Raw genomic sequence first — 18,439 nt, 5'->3', positions numbered from 1 at the left:
CATAATTGACCGTAGCCTACTCAGCGGCCTTCGCTCTGCTACCGATGTTATACTCTCCAGTACTTTGCCCACGACAGAGCCCGCCCTCCTTACCAGCTTATTAAGACGTGAGGCATCCCTCTTCTTAAAGCTGCCTCCCCAACACGCCACCACAAAGAAGAGGGCGCTCTCCACAACTGACCTATAGAACATCTTCAGCATCTCACTACAGACATTGAATGACACCAACCTTCTAAGGAAGTACAGTCGACTCTGTGCCTTCCTGCACAAGGCATCTGTGTTGGCAGTCCAGTCTAGCTTCTCGTCTAACTGTACTCCCAGATACTTGTAGGTCTTAACCTGCTCCACACATTCTCCATTAATGATCACTGGCTCCATATGAGGCCTAGATCTCCTAAAGTCCACCACCATCTCCTTGGTATTGGTGATTTTGAGACGCAGGTAGTTTGAGTTGCACCATATCACAAAGTCCTGTATCAGTTTCCTATACTCTTCCTCCTGTCCATTCCTGACACACCCCACTATGGCCGTGTCATCAGCGAACTTCTGCACATGGCAGGACTCCGAGTTGTATTGGAAGTCTGATGTGTACAGGGTGAACAGGACCGGAGAGAGCACGGTCCCCTGCGGCGCTCCTGTGCTGCTGACCACCGTGTCAGACCTACAGTCTCCCAACCGCACATACTGAGGTCTATCTGTCAAGTAGTCCACTATTCAATCCACCATGTGAGAGTCTACTCCCATCTCCGTTAGTTTGTGCCTTAAGATCTTGGGCTGGATGGTGTTAAAGGCACTAGAGAAGTCCAGGAATGTAATCCTCACAGCACCACTGACCCCATCTAGGTGAGAGAGGGATTTGTGCAGCAAATACGTGATAGCATCCTCCACTCCCACCTTCTCCTTATACGCAAACTGAAGAGGATCCCGGGCGTGCCTGGTTTGTGGCCTCAGATTCTGTATTATCAGCCGCTCCATGGTCTTCATCACGTGCGACGTCAAGGCAACAGGTCTGAAGTCATTCAACTCCTTTGGTTGTGGTTTCTTCGGTACCGGGACAATACAGGATGTTTTCCACTGTCTGGGTACTCTTCTCTGCTCCAGGCTCATGTTGAAGATGCGCTGTAGTGGTTCTCCCAGCTCAGTCGCACAGGCCCTCAGTAATCGTGGGGAAACTCCATCCGGTCCAGCCGCCTTGCTGGTACAGATCTTCCTCAGTTGACCTTCCACCTGTGCAGCCGTAATCCTGGGCGTGGGCAAGGTCTCCTGTGAGTGGCTATTTTCCTGTGAGGGAAGTAAGAGGGAGGACGAGTAGAAAGACAAGCCTGGTGTGGAGTTCTGCGGTGAGGATGAGATTGTGCTGTCGAACCTATTGAAGAAGTTGTTCAGCTGGTTCGCTTTCTCCACATCTCCACTTATGTTTACCCCCGCTTTGCACCGCATCCGGTGATGATCTTCATCCCATCCCACACCTCCTTCATGCTTTTTTTCTGCAGCTTTTGTTCTAGCTTCAGACAGGCAGTCGGACAGTCTAAAGAGAGAGAGAGAGAGACTGGAAAAGCTGATAACTTCAGTTAGTCGCAGCTGAGGCTTGGAACTCTCCTATGCCCACAAGAGAGGGTTGATCATCGGTACACGGAACCACAACGAATGTGTGTGGCTGTCACTTCGTATAATCCATAGGAATGGATTTTGGAATATCTTGTGTTAACCCTTGCCTGTGTATGTTGTGTGGTAACCCCTGGGAGACGGTATTCCTGTGACAGGTCACTTTCGCTGATAACTCGTATGTGGACGGATTCAACGGATAAGAACTTCGTCGACGGTTATTTTGATGTAACGACCTTTTCTCTACGTTTCACCCTGGATTACAAATATCTCTCTCCCATCATTTATTCCGTGTATTACTGAACTTTCCTACTTTACCATCTCAAGATTCTGAGCTTTGTTCCGTCAGGCTCGATAGTCTGGGAGCAATATTTACACAAATATACACTTAACACTGCTAACTTTCCTTTATTTCGTTAAGTTACTATGTTATAAGTAGAGACCAATAAAGAGAGTGGTATTAACATCAAAACCAGACTCCAGTGTGAACTCTATTGCTGCTGGTTCATTTCTAAAACGTTACAGTTCGTAACACAGTTTTATAAAACTATTTAGACCACATCTGGAGTGTTTCATACAGTTCTGGTCGCCCCCATTCTCGGAAGGATGTCGGGGCTTTGGAGAGGGCGGGGAAGAGGTTTACCAGGACACTGCCTGGATTAGAGGGCATGAGCTATAACGAGAGGCTGGACAAACTTGTGTTGTTTTCTCCAGAGCGGTGGAGGCTGGGGTGAGACTGGATGGATGTTTTTCAGATTACGAGAGGAGTAGACCGAGTGGACAGACAATATATTTTTCCTGGGGGTTGAAATGTCTAATACATTTAAGGTGAGAGGAGATGTGAGCGGCAAGTTTGCTTCTTTCCACAAAGTGGTGGGTAACTGGACATCTGGCTGGGGGTCACGTGATCCAGTTAACACACCCCCCCCCCATTAAACCGCAGGAGGGCAACATCGCGCAACCGTTTCTGAGGCCCCGCCCTCTTGATGACGTAACACACAATTCGCGCATGCTCACTGTCTCCGGGTGTGTGCTGTTTTCCCTAACGCTCAGTGCTGAAGTCTGCGGGATCGAGAAAGGCTTCGCGTCTCCTATATTGGGGAGCCGGGGATCCCGATTACTGTCTCCAGGCTAAAGATATCACTTTTCTATTTGTGAGTATTGAGACCGATCCCGAGCGGGGAGATCCGATGTTGGCCGAGAGCCCCGAACTGAGGGCCAGTTACTCATTTATTTTCCAGTTAAATGGGCTCGGCATAAATGTGTCGACTTCACTTAATCTGCATTGAACGATTCAAACCAGGAGTCCAGGCTGTCTATTTCCGCAGGGTTGAAATGGGAGACCCACGAACAGGTCACGTAAGGCTGTGTGCCGGAGATCTTCCCCGCCCTCCGCTTTGTGACGCAAGATCACGTGGCGTGTTGATAACAAGGTTGACATGAATAATATCAGGAACGATCGGCTTTATGTATGAGGAGCATTTGATGGCTCCGGACCTGTGCTCGATGGAGTTCAGAGGGACGGTGGGGGGATGTGGGGCGGATGTATGGTTAGGTAAGCCTACCGAATGCTGAAAAGCCTGGATACAGTGGACATGGAGAGGTGTTTCTATTAAACGGAGAGTCTGTGATCTAACAGCATGGTCTCAGAATACAAATGCTTCCTGTTAAAATTCAGTTGAGAAAAATCTTTTGGCCAAAAGGTGTCTGAAGTGTGGAATTTGTTGCCGCAGAGTTTGGTTGAGGCTGCCGTTTGGATATATTTATGACGGAGATTAATACATTCAAGATTGCTAAGTAGCTACAGGGTTACAGGAGGAAGGCAGGAATATGGTGTCGGAATAAAAATCAGCCATGGTTGAATGGTGGAGCAGATCAGATGGATTGAATCATCTGATTCTGTTGCTTATGTCTCACCATGACTGAATGATGGCTCCTTCTTATCCCATATCGTTTTGTGACGTGTGTGGGACAATAAACGATTGTTCATTGAGATCATTACTGTATGTTTGCCTTCAATATTTAAATTTCAGTGAATTTTGTTCTTAATAACATTAAGCAGAAATGTTTGGTTCTCTTTTTTGTTGTTAATTTGCGTCATTATCTTTCAATTTAAAGTTAGACCTGCAGTGAGAGATTTATTGGAAGAAAAACCCCAACTGGAAGCAAACCACGACTGAAGACGAGGGAACAGCAACAAGTGAACCAACCCGTGGATTGTGAGCATCAACTGGAGAGAACTCAACTGGCTTGGAGATTCCAGTGATTCAGTCAGGAGAAAGTTTGGTGAGTCTCATTTACTGTTCTTTAGACATTACATACCTGTACAAAGGAAGGTAGGAAATAGCTGGGGTGAGACTGAACATGCCCAGAAGAACCAGTTATGCCTCTGTCAGACCCAGTTGCAATCACTCCAGGTCTGGTAATGTGCATCCAGCAGCCCAGCCCTTTGAAACCACTCCCATTATGTGGAAGTCGAATCCGGATAAAGTCACTGAGAGACTGTATAAGTACAAACTCTTTATTCCAAGCATCGGGCTTACTCAGTTAGTCGCTCAAACAGGCACAGTCGATGACTGTTCCCGCCCAATCCACTAACTGACTAACAATTCCCCTTACACCACAGATATATCCGTTCAGATACCCCCCACACAAGACAGGTTGGAGCTAAAGTTATTTACTACATGACAAGCTGGAGCCCCTAAAGACAGATTACAAAACAGTCATAATGGCTTACACACACAGAACAGACCGAAGCTATCCTATCTCTAGATGTGAATGCGCAAGGAGATAAGCATCTTGAAACCCTAGCTAGCTACCCGCAAGAAGAAATATGGCTCAGCATGGCTTAGAACATCTGTTGATTATCAGCAGTTTCTTTCAGAAAAACAGGCTGCTATTTTTTAACAAAGTGTTAACCCTTTTACACATTTTATCATACCCTCCTTTTGATCATTACATAATCAACAAAGCAGTAATTTTTTGCAGGGAAAGCAAACGAGTACTACATTGACTTAACAGTGGGAAAAAAACAGTGTACAACAGTATTTATAACAATGTTATGGACAATTATTAGGCCGTAATGCAATATCCTGCTCCATGTATTACTGAACTGACCTACAAAGACCACCATTTTAACCCTTCAGTGAACCGGTGTAAATCCTGCCCTACTTTCTAGATGCTGTCAATCTCCTAGGCAGTGTGCTTGGAGAGGGATGTAACGTTAGTAGCCTCATCAGGGATATAGGTGCAGCATTCTGTGTCAATAATACCACAGGTTCCCCCTTTCTCAGCTAGGATAAAATCTAAAGCCATACAATTCTGCATGACTGTTTGCCAGATTGCAATCATTTCAGTAGATATTTCTGTTACTTGGGCCTGTGTTTCTGTCAGGGCCCCTGCAGTGTTGTGGCCAGCTCCTCAAGTGCTGTAGCCAAATTGATTATCTCTCGTGAATTCCTGGCTACTCCATAGGAGAGAAAAGTGATTATCCAAAAGCACTCAATCTGTTATTCCTCTCCGCTGCTGGGCACCTTGCAAGTAAGACCAGGATGCATGTTTCCCAGTGTAGGAAGTTCCATTTGATGGGAACTTGAGATACCATCCCTCAAAACACTGACAGTCACAGTCATCTCTGACTGGACCACAGTTACTCACCTCACTTCCCTGGATGTTATTTGAGAAAGCCCAGGCTGAGAGTTCCTCACTCTGGTTGAGCGGGATTACTGACATTGGAATCATAGTTTTATCATGCTGTGCAATTGCAGCACAAACCCAGCAGGCCCCTAGTTCTGCCTGTTTGGCATAGGTGTGACAGAGAGACAGAAAGGTGTAAACATGGGGGCCCACGGATGTTGTTTGAGCAATAAGACAAAACACAAAGACCACTATCAACGAATACATTTTCCTTAAGTCCAAGAGAGCCCTTCTACTCAGTTCCTTCTGTAACACATTTTCAGTCTGTTCATTGTATCCATCGAGATTGCCCCTTCGGTTTCACAGCTGTGAGAGTGGTCAGTAACACCTGATATGTTCCTCTCCACTGAGGTCAGAGTTTCCCTCAATCCCAGTTCTGGATTAGGACAAAATTCCCATGTTTTGTGGTGGGATAGTCACTCCTCTCTGCGGGGTAGTTCTCTTCCTTGTAAGCCTGTCGTACCTATGAATTTAATGCTTGGAAAATTTTGGTTAGTTGGCATACATATTTCCCAATCTCTTCCCTTCGGGTATGCATATCCAATTTTGCTGGTAGACTTTCTGGGAGCAATGGTACACAAGGTCTTAGTCCCCAGGGTGTCTTCATGGGCCGTCCAGAAATGATTTCAGCTGGTGACAACCCTGTTTTCCCCTGTGGGGTAACCCTCATGTGGAATCGGGCCAATGGTCGGACCTTCAACCAAGTGAGTCCAGTCTCCGCTGTTAGTCTGGCCAGTTTACTCTTCAGAATGCCATTGACTCTTTCCACTCTGCCTGCGGCCCGTGGGTGGTGTACACAATGGAATTGTTGCTTGATAGCTAGTTTGTTACGTACCCCTTTGTTTACTTTCACCACAAAGTGTGGGCCATTGTGAGAGCTCAGCTTCTTTGGCAGGCCGTACATGGGAAATATTTCCCATAATAATAACTTCACAACAGACATAGCAGTATTATTTGTAGTTGCAATAGCTTCAGTCCATCTACTAAACACATCGATAATAACTAAGCAGTATCTATAGCAATGTACTCTAGGCAATTCAATAAAATCAACTTGTAGACACAAAAAGGGTCCACCTGGCAAGGAGTCTTACCCGATGTGCAGGGTACAGGTTACCAACTACTCCCTCCTTTCCCAGGTGTGTTAAATCATGTATATGATTGACCAATATTGGTAAAAACTGTGTAGGAACACAAACCTGTCCCGCTGGGTAATCCAAAAAGCTAGGTTGGGTTCTTTCTGGCACCCCATCTGGGACCACAATTTGCGCTCCTCCTCAGAGACGTCCCCCTGAAAAGTACGTACCTCCCACATGTCCGGCAAACCCGTTCTGCATAAGTCACGGAGGGTTGCTTGACGGGAACCCGAGGGGACTACAACTACTGAGGATTGTGACGCACTTTTCGCTGTCTCATCCACTAAAGCATTGCATTTAGTGACTCAGTCGACATGTGGGTGTGGGCTGCTCATTTAATAATAGCCAAAACTCGAGGAGGCTGTAGAGCGCTGTGTAGGTTGTTTACAAAGGTGGCATTACTAATGGGGTGGCCAGAAGAAGTCAGGAATCCCCATGTTCCCAGAGAGCCCCGTAGTCATGTACAATTCCAAATGCATAATGGGAGTCTGTGTAAATGTTCCCACTTTAGTCTGTTGCTGGGATACAGGCACGAGTCAGAGCAAACAGCTCAGCCTTCTGGGCGGAGACAGCTGCTTCAAAAGAGGCCTGTTCAATTACTTCACTGTCCGTCACTATCGCATAGTCAGAATGTCGTTTTCCTGATGGATCCACAAAAGAGCTTCCATCCTCAAGAAACTTTACCTCGGGCTAGAGTGGGTATTGCGGAATGGATGGGAGAGTCTGTCCTCCTTTCATGGTGATCTGGATGGGGGGCAGTTGGTGCAGTCAACTTCATTGCCTGAAATTGAGCAGAGATTGTGTGCAATGTCTTGGGTTCAGTCAATATTAAAAGAGCGTCTTACCAGATGTCCTGTCTTCACCTCACAGTCCTTCCAGTATCGGAGTTGGCCCGCGGCCAAGTCTTGCCAGTCTCCCTCGGTGCTGGAGGCTTGTTTCCTCAGGGTGTAGGCAATGAACTCTAGGCTCTTTGACTTGAACCCAGGGCAAACCCTAACGATGGTATGGGGAGCCACCAGTCCTGTCTGTCACCAAAGGAAATCCGGAACTTCGGCCAGTAATGCACTGCCCTCTTTTCCTTAATCCTGTCCAATCACCATGACTGGGAACCTCTCTCGCTCGAGGGGTGCATAATATTGGCTTTCCTCAATGAGCACCCCGGAGGGTCATAGCACAGAGTCACATGAGGGTCGGCCGCTGGCGGAAGGGGTTCAAAAGTGGTGGAGTCCAGATTAAATGCCCACCACTGGGGATTCGGAAACTGGGGAAGCTGTCGGTTGTTCACTAGTCCCAGGGTGATGCCCTTATCTGTGTCTCCATCCCTCCTGTCCTCCACAATCAGCTCCTTTGTTTTTGTGATAATGAGGGAGAGTTTGTTTTCTTGATACCAGTCAGATATTGTTCAGACCTCAGACAGGGTCAGCAATCAAATGGTTGAGCATGGTGCGATGAATGTGCTGAGCTGTGTATATCACAATGCAAGAAGCACCGTAGGAAAGCCAGATGACCTCAGGACAGGGAATTATGATATTGTAGCCATTATTGGGGCTTGGTTGCACCCAACAGTCTGAGGGATTTAGAGGAACAAATTTGCAGAGCGGTCACGGACCATGCCAAGAAACAATGATTGAGATTGTAAGCGATTTTAACTTTCCATATATTGACTGGGACTCCCATACTGTAAAAGGACTAGATGGGGTAGAGTTTGTCAAATGTGCCCTTAATTGGTACATAAAATTCCCAATGTAGAAGTGTGCAATAAGCTGTTAGGAAATGATCAGGGCTGGTGACAGACATTAGTGATCATAATGCCATGAGATTCAAAATAAAGATGAAAAAAGAGAGGTCTGGACCATGGGTTGAGATTCTATATTGGAAAGAGGTCAATTTTGATGGTATCAGAAAGGATCTGACAAGTGTGGATTGGGACTGGCTGTTTTCTGCAAAGGAGTACTTAGTAAGAGGGAGGCCTTCAGAAGTGAAATTTTGAGGGTGTAGAGTTTGTATGTGCCTAACAACGTAAAAGTTGAAACGTAACTGGTGCAAGGAATCTTGGCTTTCTGGAGATACTGAAGCCCCGGATATTTTGTTCCTTTAAATGCCTCAGACTTTTGGGTGCTACCAAGACTCATTAATCATCATCCATGCCCTGAGCTCATCTGAACATTTTCTTTCATCGTCTTCTGTTGGTTTCTAGCTTCCCAATAGCTTTTGCTCTTTTGTTTGCCCTCTCTTTGGCTTTTATGTTGGCTTTAGCTTCTCAATTCAACCATGGTTGTGTCCTACTGCCTTTCCAATGCTTTCACTTCTTTGGGATGTGTCAATCACTCAGCTCCCGAATTGCTCCCAGAAACTCCAGCCATTGCTGCTCCGTTGTCACTCCAACCTTTTCCCTTCCAAACAAGTTTGGCCAGCTTCTCTGTCATAGAATAATGGAGACGTTCAATACGGAAACAGGCCATTTGGCCCATCTAGTCAATGCCAAAAAAACATTTAAGCTGTCTATTGCAACTACCTGCACCGAGACCATCGCCCTCCATACCCCTACCATCCAGGCTTCCATCAAAACCTCTTTGAAATGGTGAAAATGAGCTCATATTCACCACTTGTGCTGACATGTCATTCCACACTCTCACGACCATTTCAGTAAAGAGTTTTTCCAAATGTTCTTGTTAAATTTTCACCTTCCCCACTTACCCATGACCTCTGGTTGTCATCCCACACAACCTCAGTGGAAAAAGCTGCTTGTATTTACCCTATCTATACCCTCATAATCTTGTATACTTCTAACAATTTCCCAAAGCACTGTATAACTTCCTTGTTTATGTTTAGAGCCTTTTTTACGTGTATAAGATGATGAGGGGCATTGAGCGTGTGGATAGCCAGAGGTTTATTCCCAGGGCTGAAATGGCTAACACGAGGGGGCATAGTTTTATGGTGCTTGGAAATAGATACCGAGGGGATGTCAGGGGTAAGATTTTTACCCAGAGAGTGGTGGGTGCGTGGAATGCACTGCAGGCTATTTGTGTGAGAGTATTTCAGTTACTGTGGGTCCAGGAGCCCGTGCTGCTCAGTGGGAACAGGGACCAATACCAATGGCGAGTGTCAAACTGAGCCAGGTCACAGATTGGAGATGGCAGAGATGCCCCATTCTTATAGAGACAGGAAGAGCATCAGAGAGTTTGATGGTCATTCCAGATACCAGCACTGTGCCCAGTTAGATGATTTCTCTCTCCAACTTGGGATGAACTTCAAGGTAAGAGTGTGTTGCCAGATCACACCTTGACAACTCAAGTGATCTCATATGAAAAGTTGCCCTACATACATTGATGGATTTTGTAAATCTTTTTACAGGCTAAAAACAAGGAATTTATCTACGGGAATCTCGAGCACAACACGCCAATTTTGCTGTCTCTGTCCAGATATTTAATAAGTGGAGCAAGGGATTCACGATCATCCTTCCTGCTCAGACTGTGGGGAGGGATTCACTTGGTCATCTGACCCACTGGCACAGCGGTCATTTTACACAGGGGAGAGGCCGTTCATCTGCTGTGACTGTGAGAATGGATTCAGTGGGTCTTCTCAACTGAATGTACATCAGCAAGTTCACACTGGACAAGGCCATTCACCTGTTCTGTGGGTGAGAAGGGATTCAGTTGTCTTCCCACCTGTGGACACACCAGTCAGTTCATACTGGGCAGAGGCTGGTCATCTGCTAAAGTTGTGGGGCAGGATTCACTTGGTCTTCTGACCTAATGGCTCACCAGCAAGTTCACACTGGGGAGAGGCCATTCACCTGTTCGGAATGTGGGAAGGGATTCACCTACTCATCCCAACTGAAGATACATCAGCGAGTTCACACTGGGGAGAGGCCATTCACCTGCTCAGACTGTGGGAAGGGATTCACACAATTAGCTGGCCTACAAGCACACCAGTCAGTTCACACTGGGGAGAAGCCGTTCACTTGCTCAGACTGTGGGAAGGGATTCACTTCGTCATCTCAACTGAAGGTACATCAGCGAGTTCACACTGGGGAGAGGCCGTTCAACTGCTCAGACTGTGGGAAGGGATTCACACAGTTAGCTAACCTACAAGCACACCAGTCAGTTCACACTGGGGAGAGGCCGTTCACTTGCTCAGACTGTGGGAAGGGATTCACTTCATCATCTAAACTGAAGGTACATCAGCGAGTTCACACTGGGGAGAGGCTGTTCAACTGCTCAGACTGTGGTAAGGGATTCACACAGTTAGCTAACCTACGAGAACACCAGTCATTTCACACTGGAGAGTGTCCATTCACCTGCTCAGAAAGTGGGAAGCGGTTCATTCGGTCATCTCAACTGAAGGTACACCGGTCAGTTCACTCTGGGGAGAGGCCATTCACCTGCTCAGACTGTGGGAAGGGATTCACTTTGTCATCTCAACTGAAGGTACATCAGCGAGTTCACACCGGAGAGAGGCCATTCACCTGCTCAGACTGTGGGAAGGGATTCACACAGTTCTCTGGCCTGCAAGCACACCAGTCAGTTCACACTGGGGAGAGGCCGTTCAACTGCTCAGTCTGTGGGAAGGGATTCACACAGTTATCTAGCCTGCAAGCACACCAGTCAGTTCACTCTGGCAAGAGGCCGTTCACCTGCTCAGACTGTGGGAAGGGATTCACTCTGTCATCTTGCCTACTGACACACCAGTCAGTTCACACTGGAGAGTGGCCATTCACCTGCTCGGAGTGTGAGAAGGGATTCACTCGGTCATCTCAACTGAAGGTACATCAGCGAGTTCACACTGGGGAGAGGCCATTCACCTGCTCGGACTGTGGGAAGGGATTCACTTCGTCATCTCAACTGAAGGTACATCAGCGAGTTCACACTGGGGAGAGGCCGTTCATCTGCTCAGACTGTGGGAAGGGATTCACACAGTTAGCTACCCTACAAGCACACCATTTAGTTCACACTGGGGAGAGGCCGTTCAACTGCTCAGACTGTGGGAAGGGATTCACTCGGTCATCTCAACTGAAGGTACATCAGCGAGTTCACAATGGGGAGCGGCCGTTCACCTGCTCAGACTGTGGGAAGGGATTCACTCAATCATCTCAATTGAAGGTACATGAGCGAATTCACACAGGGGAGAGGCCATTCACCTGCTCAGACTGTGGGAAGGGATTCACGCGGTCATCTCGCCTACTGACACACCAGTCAGTTCACACTGGGGAGAGGCCGTTCTCCTCCTGTTAATGTGGGAATGTATTCACTCAGTCATCTAACCTTATGTAACTCTCACTCCGGCTAGCAGCTTAATATAGGGGGTGATAGCCCCCTGGTTCGGCCAAATGTGGGTGGATGCTGTGCCGTGTCCCCTGTTACAAATCAGTACCACAAAATAACAAACAGTACACAATATGTGATTGATAATTCTTACTTTGACTATAGGGTTAGTGAAGTAAATAAAAACAGGGCCCACTCTCCCCATTTGTGGCTTCTCATCTCTCCCCAGAAAATGCCCATGAAATTCTCTCATCCAGACTCACAGGAAAGAACATTTCAGTCATTGGATAGCCCAGCACTCCAAAACCCTGTTATCTCTAGTTGTAACCTCGACATTGCTGCTACAGAGAAACCACTACCTCAGCAGTGAAACATTACAGAGAGGCCATTACATTACAGTGAAACCTTACAGCGTGTTACACTTACGACACACTACCGGGTTCACACTGGGGAGAAAGTTTCAATAAGCTGCATGCTGGATATTTGTCCATCACCGTTGCTGAATGCAATTTCGAGAGTGATTGTCGGTGCTGAACTCTGCAATTATTGCTGCTGCTCACCAGGCATGGGAGGAGTTTCTTCTGCTGCATATTCACCTTTAATGGGACTAGATCTGTGACAAATGAATCAGCTCTATTTTAATCACTGTCTCCCATACTTAGTGAATTTATAACACACCTAGTATACAGTAGAGAGTCAACTCAGGCCGGCTGAACCCTGCCAGTGATTCTGTTACACAACAGATCTTTCAAATCCTCCCCTGTTGTTCACCTCTCACTCTCCCTGGGATGAGGTCCAAATAGTCACCACTGTGTGGGCAAAGAAGTTTCCCTTGAATTTTCTGCAGACTGAAGAAGTGGAGCTGACTGCACATCTGTCTGAGATATTTTTTGCCCCTCTAGTCTCTGGGCTGAGGAAGAATGACATTGGGAGTTAACCTCCTTAATCACGACTCATGTCCACATTATGGGTCACTTTCCCCACTTCTAAAGTGTTGTTAGCGAACACCACTGTCCTCTAAAGACTGAAAGCAGAGTGGGAAACCATCAATTGGATTTTCAACGAAGCTGGGTCAGAAACCAGAGGCGAGTCTGCACAGAGCAGAGTTTGGGGCTCTAAACGATGGTCGAGGTAAGAACGTATGATGAGGAGAAGGGATTCAGCAGCGGGGCATGGCAACGAATGACATTTGGAAGCAGATTAACAGAGAAAGTAATTAGGTTATCTGACTGATGACACAAACACTACCTGTGGTGAGGTGCTCCATTGGTTGAGGAACACGTGTGTTGGGAATGGTTTTATCTATTGGGGGAGTTGTTCCTGCTTGTTTATCCTGTAATATAACCAGATGGATTGACCTATCTGAAATAATGTATTGATGATCATATAATTTGTAAGATTTTGACTCTAAAACTGGATCAGGCTTGAATTTATGGTGCCTTCATGAGGTGATGGAGGGCATTCGTGAGTTTGTGTTTTAAAGCAAGATTTTGGTGAATGATATTTGCCACTTAATTGTACCTTTGTAAGTAATCAGATTGAGTTAAACTGCTGCAGGATCCTGGAAAGTGTTGGATTGTGTCTGGTTTCACTTGGCCTTTTCTGCACTTACTGCCTTGTTTGTTTATATTTCAAGTATTCTGCATTTTTTTCTTTTGTTAACTACTTTGTCCTGTATTTGGACGCTAATTGGCAGACGAAATAATTTGGTTATCTGACTGACGAACAATGCCTGTGGTGGAGGCACATGTGTGTGTTGAGAATGGTTATACCTATTGAGGGAGATATTCCTGCTTGTTTATCCTGTAATATTATATCCAAATGGTTATTTGAGATGATCCTATCTGAAATAATGTATTGATTATCATATAAATTGGTGGATTATGTCCTTAACTGAATCAGGCTTGAATTTAGGGTGCCTTAATGAAGTTACCGTGGTCATTCATCCATTTGTATTTTAAAGCAAGATTTTGGTGAATGATATTTGCCACTTGATTGTACCTGCGTAAGTAATCAGATTGAGTTAAACTGCTGCAGGATCCTGGAATGTGTTGGACTGTGTCTGGTTTCTCTTGGCCTTTTCTGCACTTACTGCCTTGTTTGTTTGTATTTCATGAAGTTTTGATTTGTTTTACTTTTGTTACCCACCTCGTCCTGTATTTCCGCAAGGAACTCCTCTGTTTTTGGGAAGAGGTCTCCAACACTCAGTTAGGTGCTCGATGCTTCCTTGTCACCATCTTATCTGCTCAGATCATTGGGATGTCTCCCATGGAGGGTCATACTCATTTCACTGGTTAATGTTTTCTTCCAGAGTGATGATTTATTTTTCTGAGCCAGCTTCTCATTTAAGTTTTCTGGTCTGTATTTCTTATCATAATTGCATATACACACATGGAGTCTGTTCAGTTCCTCCGCCATATCCTTATCTCCATTTACAATTTCTCCAGCATCATTTTCTTTTGGTCCTATATCTACTCTCACCTGTCTTTTACTCTTTATATACTTGAAAAAGCTTTTAGTATCCTTTTTGATATTATTTGTTATCTTTCTTTCATAGTTCTTCTTTTCTCTATTAATGACCTTCATACTTTCCTTTCATAAGTTTTTTAAAAAACTTCCCAATCCTCTGTCTTCACACTAAGTTTTGCTTCCTTGTATGCCCTCTGCTTTGCTTTTACTTTGACTTCTCTTGTCAGCCACGGTTACATCCTTTATCCATTTGAAAACTTCTTTTTCTTTGGAATATATCTGTCTTGCACTTTCCTCACTTCTTGCATAAACTCCAGCCACTGCTGCTCTGCCGTCCTTCCTGCTAGTGTCCCTTTCCAGTCAACCTTGGCCAGTTCCTCTCTCATGCCACTGTAATTTCCTTTACTCCACTGAAATATCGACACATCTGATTTCAGCTTCTCTTTCTCAAATTTCACAGTGAACTCAATCATGTTGTCATCAATAAGGGTTCCTTCACTTCCATCTCTCTAATTACCTCTGGTTCATTACACAATACCCAATCCAGTACAGACGATCCCCTAGTGGGCTCAACAACAAGCTGTTCTAAAAAGCCGTCTCGTAGACATTCTAGAAATTCACTCTCTTGAGATCCATTGCCGACCTGATTTTCCCAATCCACTCTTCCAGTAGCGATCTGATTTTCCCAATGATTTTCCTTGATTTTGACCCCTTGTCAAAATGTCTGCTACTGTGAATAGATCAGCGAGTAAAAGACGACCTGATTTCCAAAAGGCATAAAGTTAGAGATGACACATTTCTTTAATATTTAAGGAAGATTACATTTTTATTTCAATCTATTACAGTTTGAAAATAACAAAAAAAGGAAAAGGGCCAGAAGCAAATGTTTGGGTACCCTACATGTTCAGTAGCACCCCCTTCGGCAAGTATCACAGCTTGTAGACACTTTTTGTAGCCTTTCAATTCCTGTTTGGGCAAATTTCTGGGTTCAGATATTAGTAGCAATGTACTTACTGTGGAAATTACAAATCACAATATTATTAGAATCACAGAGCCAAGCAGCAATGAAACAGGCCTATCAGCCCTTCTAGTCAATGCCGACCTGTTTTTGTTGTTACTGCCCATTTCCAGCTACCTGCACCAGAGCCCCCATACACTTCCCATCCAAGTCCTCACCCAAATTCCTCTTTAGTGTCTAAACCAAACCCACATCGTCCACTTCCACTGGCAGCTCATTCCACCCTCTCACCAACCTCCCAGTGAAGAATTCCCCTTCAGATTCCCTGAAAATAATTCACTTTCACCCTGAACTTTTGTCCAATGTTAGGGTGAGAGGGAGGACGGGGCAGAGAGGGAAGACAGTAAAGGGAGGGGTGGTCGAGTGTGGAGAGGGAAACAGAGCAGAGAGATTATACATAATATTTTTGAGAAAAACTAATTGTTTGAACTTGCTGCAAACCTACTCTCCATATCCTGTATATTCTTAACCAGATTATTGATCGAGATGTCAAGTAGCAATGGTTGATGTTCAATGTAAATGTTATTATCAGAGTACAGAAATTTTATATAGTCACATACCACATAAAACCCTGACATAGTTTTTCCTACAGGAACACTTAGCAAATTTTTAGAATAATAACAGGATCAATGAAAGATCAAGTGAAGCGTAGAATTCAACTGTGCAAATGGAAATATATTTAAATATCAATGAATAATGAGAGCAATGGGGTGTAACCCTGGGGAACCTCACTAGGCCGGGGCCTCGAGCCCAATAAACAGCCTCCCACCATCACTCTCTGCTTCCTACCATCAAGACAACTGTGCATCCAGTGAGCCAGCTCTCCCTGGATCCCATGTGATCTGACTTTCCACAGCAACTTACCATGTGAACCTTATCAAAGGCCTCACTGATGCCCATATCGGCCCCGATCCTGGGACAGAGGTGTCACAGATCAGAGGGCATGGATTTAAACAGAGGATGAAGAAGTTTAGAGGTATCTGAGGAAGAGATTTCTCACTCAGAGGGTAGCTGAAAACTGGAACACACTGCCCGAGGTGGTGGTGGAGGCAGGTCCCTTCACAACATTTACGAAGAGGATGAGCATTGAAACTGCCGAGATACAGTCGGCTGTGAACCAAGTTCTGATAAATGGGACCAGTGTAGACAGTGAGTGGATGGTCAGAACAGGTATGGCTGGCCAAAGGCTTGTTTCCATGCTGTGTGATCCTCCACTCCGGACTCCACACCCCTCTCCAACCTGAAATAAACCAGACTGTACCCCTTTGTCACCACTGTCAGTATCAGTTTCTGTCAAGGTAGCATAGAGATTGATCACTTCTGCTAAACAACTGGCAATTGATGAAGTTTCTGTGTCTTCTTCCATTAATGTTGCTGCCTCACAGCAAAACTAACCCTCTCACTGTGTCAGAATCAGTGATTAAATCAGACTCCAAACACTGTGCTTTCATCCCTGCACGTTATAACTGGAGCCATCTCACTGAGGGTCTGATGGAGACATGGGATCACATCTCCCCTGCTTCTGACATTTCAAATACCCTCAGAATGGTTTTCTGATTCAGTCTGAAGGTTATGGTACTTTCAGCTCGTCGTCAGACCTGACAAACCATGTCCTCCCACAGCTGGTTCCACCTGTTGGTGTGTCCTCTTTCCTCCACCTCCAGGGAAGCCGCATCTCCACACAAACTCCTCACTTGAGACGACTGTCTGTACCCGTGACACAGGAAATCACATCACTGTCAGTCTCCTGATACCGTGTCTGACCTGCTCACCTCTGGGTATCCTCCACCAACAAGCCTCTTCCTCAGTCACCGTCTGTGAGATTATTTAAAAATACAATCACTGTAAAACGATCTATCAGACAGCTCCTGTACCCCTCCATCCCGGACGATGGTTTGCTAATTAAAACTCTCTCTCCTCAGCCTCTTCCCTATTCCCTTTCCCTTTGCAAACTCCAGATATGCCAGCTGAACCGAATCCACTGTGAGGACATTTATATCTCACAGGAGGATGTAGAAACCCGTGTTGTTCTCTGATACAGAGGTCACTGACACCACCACTCAGCATCTATCAGAGAGAAAAACCACACTCCCACCCCACCCCCCGCATAAAACAATGCAATCAGAGGTTTATGATCATTTTCAATATTAAAAGATTTCCCTGACACAAACTGATGAAATGCCTCACAAGGAAACAAAATGCTGAGCAATTCTTTTTCAATCTGGGCACAACGTGTTTCTGGATCAGATAATGAACGAGTTGCATGTGCCACTTGTAGCCGTTCCTTATCATGTTATGATCATTTTCAACATCAATAGATTCCCCAGTGGGAATCGGAATGAAAATGTTTGGACACCAGGAAGTCCCGCTCGGAGCGGATAGTTCAAAGGTTAATTTATTATCAAAGCAGGTATCCGTAAACAATTCTTGAGCTTTTTTTTCTTCTCCGGAAAACCACGAAACAAAGAAAGAGCATGAAAGTCGTTCAGAGAGAAAAATCAAACTCCCACCTCAACCCCCGCATCAAAAAGACAGCATCCCGATCATCAAACCCCCAAAATCCACCCCTCCCGCACAAAAGGGAACAATATCGTCGACAGCCCTCCCCCCCCAAAAAAAACAACCCTACCCCACACAACTGCGGAGGAGCCGGTGTCACCAGTGTCGAGGCGGCCACGTCGGGAGCAGCGGACACAACGGGCGACCCCGGAAGATTCACAGGTGAAGTGTCGCCTCACCTGGAAGGATGTTTGGACAACGGAGAGAGTTCGACCGTCCGGCCCTTTCACTGTGACACCCCGAACTCCACATCAAATCCGTCCAAACGAATCTGGGTGAACTTTAATGACCAATAAATATAAATCCTCTCAGCGATCAGCTGTCTGAATGATTCCCTGACTCTGAGAGGAAGGGGTATCTATGGTCCACACTGTCAGGGTGTTGAGTTTACCAGGAGACAAAGACTGCAGGGACGAGAGGTTTTCTGTTGACTAATACACTGTGTGTGGACCCCGCTGGCAATTCTGGTGTTGTGACCCGAATCGAGACAAACACCACGCTGCCCACTCCACCAACAACACGGCACAGCCGGACACATAACAGGGGACTTCACATCCCACAACACGGGATTCAGTGATGAAACCCGTGATTAATGTTGTTGTCCCACCGAAAAATCCATTAAAGTGCTTTTAAATACGAGCGCTCCCCCACAGGTGACGTCACACAGCTCCCCCCCACTCGCCTGACGTCACACA

The 18,439-nt window shown here is 45.8% G+C and overlaps 2 protein-coding genes across 2 annotated transcripts in view; both read left to right on the top strand.

The window, feature by feature from the left end:
• The first annotated feature begins 2,640 nt into the window (after window positions 1-2,640).
• The window catches only part of LOC140723376 (uncharacterized), a 40,643-nt gene continuing 24,844 nt past the window's right edge, over window positions 2,641-18,439 (top strand). The window contains exons 1-2 of the mRNA XM_073037957.1: window positions 2,641-2,759; window positions 3,724-3,891. The gene's annotated coding sequence lies outside the window, so the exon portion shown is untranslated. The remainder of the gene's footprint in view (window positions 2,760-3,723; window positions 3,892-18,439) is intronic.
• On the top strand, window positions 10,169-11,717 carry LOC140723377 (uncharacterized). Its single transcript, XM_073037959.1, has 2 exons — window positions 10,169-10,641; window positions 10,810-11,717. Exons 1-2 carry the CDS (start codon window positions 10,190-10,192, stop codon window positions 11,666-11,668), a joined length of 1,311 nt encoding a protein of 436 aa, XP_072894060.1. The 5' UTR covers window positions 10,169-10,189; the 3' UTR covers window positions 11,669-11,717.

The sequence above is a fragment of the Hemitrygon akajei genome, unplaced genomic scaffold, assembly GCF_048418815.1.
Source record: "Hemitrygon akajei unplaced genomic scaffold, sHemAka1.3 Scf000111, whole genome shotgun sequence".
NCBI classification, from domain to species: domain Eukaryota; kingdom Metazoa; phylum Chordata; class Chondrichthyes; order Myliobatiformes; family Dasyatidae; genus Hemitrygon; species Hemitrygon akajei.
The sequence above is the reverse complement of the archived record's forward strand: the minus strand, read 5'-3'. Positions and strand labels throughout refer to the sequence as shown.